Consider the following 3,890-nt stretch of genomic DNA (forward strand, 5'->3'; position numbering starts at 1 on the left):
CGTGGGAAGGGATCCGGGCCGGCAGGTAAGTGCCTCTGTCCCCGCCGTGCTGATCCGTCGCCTGCTGCTGCAGCTCGCAGGCACCCGACGCTCAAGATAGAGACCTCTTTCGAAAGCGCGGCACCAGGAAACGGGTGACGGGGCTGCAGCGGGCAGCGAGAGGTTCTGCCCCCGCGTCCTGTTGAAATAGGAGAAGTTTGTTCACACAAGGGCCAGCCACAACCAGAGCTTCCTGAAGTACCACGCTAAGAGCAGCGTTAAATAAGGCAGAGCCTGGCAGCGCAAACACGTGGTGTTAGCTTAAACTTTAAAGCTCATAAACTGAACCACATTCCTGATTTAACCTGAGAAATGCCATTTTAACCTACTGGCTGCTACTAGAACGTGAATTCAGCAGGTGAGTGAGCCAGCTGCTGTTCTGAGGCCGCCTGTGTCCGCAGGGTCCTGGAAGCGGAGTACGGGATTCACTGCAACATGACCCTGCTGTTCTCCTTCGCGCAGGCGGTTGCCTGTGCTGAAGCTGGAGTTACTCTGATTTCCCCGTTCGTAGGACGTATCCTGGACTGGTACGTTGCAAATGGCGATAAGAAAACCTACGAGCCTTCGGAGGACCCAGGTGTGCTTTGCTTTTAACACGTTGCTAAATTCAATAGCTGCTCACTCGAACTGCGGTTTACTCCCATAAATCCTCCTACAACACAATGCTGGGTTTGAGAAATAATCTAAATAATTCTCAGTAATCATTCCACTTCAAACGAATTCTTCTGAAAGTGGCCGATTTCTCCTTCTTAGGAGTGAAGAGTGTCACCAAGATCTATAACTACTACAAAAAGTTTGGCTACAAAACTATCGTGATGGGGGCTTCCTTCCGCAACACGGGCGAAATCAAAGCGCTCACCGGCTGCGACTATCTCACCATTTCCCCCAAGCTCTTGGCAGAGCTCAGCAAGGAGTACGTCAAGCTAACTCCCACGCTCAGCGTGAAGGAGGGTAAGTCCACCGCTGCGTGACACGGGCTGGCTCAGGCTCCCTTGCTCCTCGGGCGTTACCGGTCCGCGGTTGCATTCGCTTCCACCCCTCTTTGAGGATAAGGCTTGACCCCTCTCCAAAGGAAACACCGCAGCCTCACTGCCACAGTTCTGCTGCAGCTGCTGTCACACACGGTCACTTCTTGAGGGTCTTGGGTCCCACAGCGTGCGCTGACTGCAGTTACAGTGGGTGAAATTCTGTGCACCCTCCCCTGAGGGCAGAAGGAGGAAGCAGAGGACAACAAAGCTGGTGAAGGGTTTAGAGAGCATGTCTTCTGAGGAGCGGCTGAGGGAGCTGGCGGGGCTGAGCCTGGAGCAAAGGAGGCTCCGGGGAGACCTTCTGGCTCTGACAACTCCCTGACAGGAGGGTGGAGCCAGGGGGGGTCGGTCTCTGCTCCAGTGGTGGAGTCCCCGTCCCTGGAGGGGGTTCCCAGCCGTGTGGAGGGGCTGCTGGGGGACAGGGGGCAGCGGGGACCGGACAGTGCTGGGTGAATGGTTGGACTCAGTCTTAAAGGTCTCTTCCAACCAGATGATTCTGTGAACTTCATGTGCTTGGGATGAAACTTTACAGGGTATCAGAAAGAAGCCAAACAGGGTTTATCTGCGAATACTTCCCGAGTGCTGCAGCGAGCTCTTGCCATGCCCAAAAGGCTGTGTTCCCTCTGGAAACTCTAGAAATTAATCCAGGCAAGACTAAGCGATTTGGCCCGGTGATGCTGTGCTGTGATGGCTTCGAATGTACGTTCCCACCACGCTGCTCCAGCTTTTCTGCAGCCGTGGTAAACTGCTGCCTTCTGATGCGCTCAGTGCACAGCGATGGTCACGGGTTGCTGCAGGCACGGCATCAATGGAGCTTTTGTTGGCTGCTGCCAAATAAAGAACTAATTGTGCAGCCTCTGCTCAGAATGCCTCGGTGCCATCAGGCTGTTGCACGGTTCTTCACAGCAGGCCTGGAAGTACGGCTCCACTCAGGAGCAGAGACAAGATAACGGTGTACGCAGGGAGTATTTTAAGAGCAACTGATTATCTAGGCTACCTTTAGGGTTCCCCCCCCCAGATCATCTCAGGAGCATCTTCTTCCCCCCAAACCAGCTCTTGCATCCTCCAGTGTGCTCCTGGAGTGAGTTGTGTCTAAAGCGGTGGTTGGAATGTCCCAGCAGCTGGAGACGGCCGGACTCTGGAGCGCACTTGGGCAAGCTGGTGGTATCGGGTCGTAATACGGTTTGTCTCTCTTTCCGGTCCCCGGGCGCAGCTCAGGCCTGTGAGCTTGAGAAGATCCACCTGGATGAGAAGACGTTCCGCTGGCACCACAACGAAGACCAGATGGCCGTGGAGAAGTTATCCGATGGGATCAGGAAATTCGCTGCGGATGCAGTTAAGCTGGAGAGGATGTTAAAGGTAGGCGTTACCTGCTGCCACCTCCCAAGCCCTGCGGCCAGCCCACAGCCCCTCCCTGTATGGTGTGAGCTGGTCCGATCAGCCTTTGTCCAGGAGGACAGGCAGGTCATGAATTGGCCACCGAAACGGGGTGAACTCGGTAAACTTCCCTGCTCCTCAAGAATTCATGCCAGAGGGGCACAGCCACAGCGGCTGCCAGGGCCCAGGACACTGGTTGGACTGGCAGCTGATCCAGTAACGCTGCTGTCCCTGTGAGAAGTCCCTTCAGTCCAGGATGGAGCCACATTCTAGCTGTCAGCAGTGGTACAAGGCACAGAAATAATCTCCTGGTAGAGCTGGAAATCGATCATGCTTGTACTTGGCGCTAGGAGGCACCAAGCCCAGACCCGCCGAGCACATCTGGGCCCAGGAACGTCTCCTGACAGCTGGGGAGGGTCTTTCCAAGGGCATCACTTCACTGGGGGTGTGGGGGGAAACACAGCGAGTACAGCCGGTCCAGGCCCTTGCCGAGAGACAACTGCTTCACCATGACTAACACCCGTGTCGCTAAGGCCGGTCCCAGGCTGGTGCTGAGCTGCTCTTTGTTTCCGTCTCTCTCTCTAGGAGCGAATGTTCAGCGCTGAAAACGGCAAGTAGGAAAATCGGGACCTTCCCGCGTGGCCGGGGCTGGCTGGGCAGATCCCCTGTGGTTCCCGGGATGTACAAATGTCTCCCCTGTCCCCCTTGCCCGCTGCAGATGGAGAGGTTTCTGTATCATGCTTTTTTATTGATTTGCAAAGGGACAAAGAGGATTTCCAGGTTTTGTGGCACTTTTGTCAATACACGCGAATTAACACAGAGCGGCTGCGTCCTGTGGTCCTTTCGCTGGCACCGTCTCTTTAATTTTTTTGAACTTTTTGTATTAAATCCTAAGTTAGTCTAACAGTCCTCCCGCATTACGGGGGTGGTCTTGTCTTTCACGCTGTTTTATTGTGACTGCAGAGAAGACAGAGGTTTCGAACGCCTTCCTAGGGCCAAACCCCGCTGCAGTCACCATCTCCCGTTAGTGGAAGCTCTGCTATCACAGTTACCTAACTAACCAAGTCTCTCCTGCTGCTCATGACTAACTTGGCCATCGGTTAAACTGCGCTGACACAATGCGGAGTCAACTCCAGATCATCTGTCAGAGCTTCGTGTCTTGGCTGGGGAGGAGCCGCTGCTTTTCTCCATGCGATAGTGGAACTGCTGCCCCCCTGATGGCAGCTGAGGAGGGCGTTTTGGGGGGTTCGCTGAGTGCGGTCACCTCCTCCTGTCCTCACTGCCCCCAAGCCGCTGCTGTTGCGGAAGAGGAGGAGCTGTGTGGCAGCCTTCCTCAGGAGCGACCTCATCCTGATGCAGCCCGTACCCCACGCAGGGCTTTCGATTAACGGGGGGGGGGGGGGTCTGATGATGATTCATGCTGCCTTTCAGCCCGATGAATTCAGA

At 55.2% G+C, this 3,890-nt stretch overlaps 1 protein-coding gene across 1 annotated transcript in view; it reads left to right on the forward strand.

The window, feature by feature from the left end:
* Positions 1-3,062, forward strand: part of TALDO1 (transaldolase 1) — a gene marked incomplete at its 5' end in the record, with an annotated part of 4,681 nt that extends 1,619 nt beyond the window's left edge. Inside the window, 5 exons of the mRNA XM_010133508.1 lie at positions 393-401; positions 441-616; positions 793-990; positions 2,281-2,426; positions 3,030-3,062. Coding sequence (XP_010131810.1) covers positions 393-401; positions 441-616; positions 793-990; positions 2,281-2,426; positions 3,030-3,062 — 562 coding nt within the window. The remainder of the gene's footprint in view (positions 1-392; positions 402-440; positions 617-792; positions 991-2,280; positions 2,427-3,029) is intronic.
* Positions 3,063-3,890: the final 828 nt, after the last annotated feature.

The sequence above is a fragment of the Buceros rhinoceros genome, unplaced genomic scaffold, assembly GCF_000710305.1.
Source record: "Buceros rhinoceros silvestris isolate BGI_N320 unplaced genomic scaffold, ASM71030v1 scaffold18020, whole genome shotgun sequence".
NCBI lineage: Eukaryota > Metazoa > Chordata > Aves > Bucerotiformes > Bucerotidae > Buceros > Buceros rhinoceros.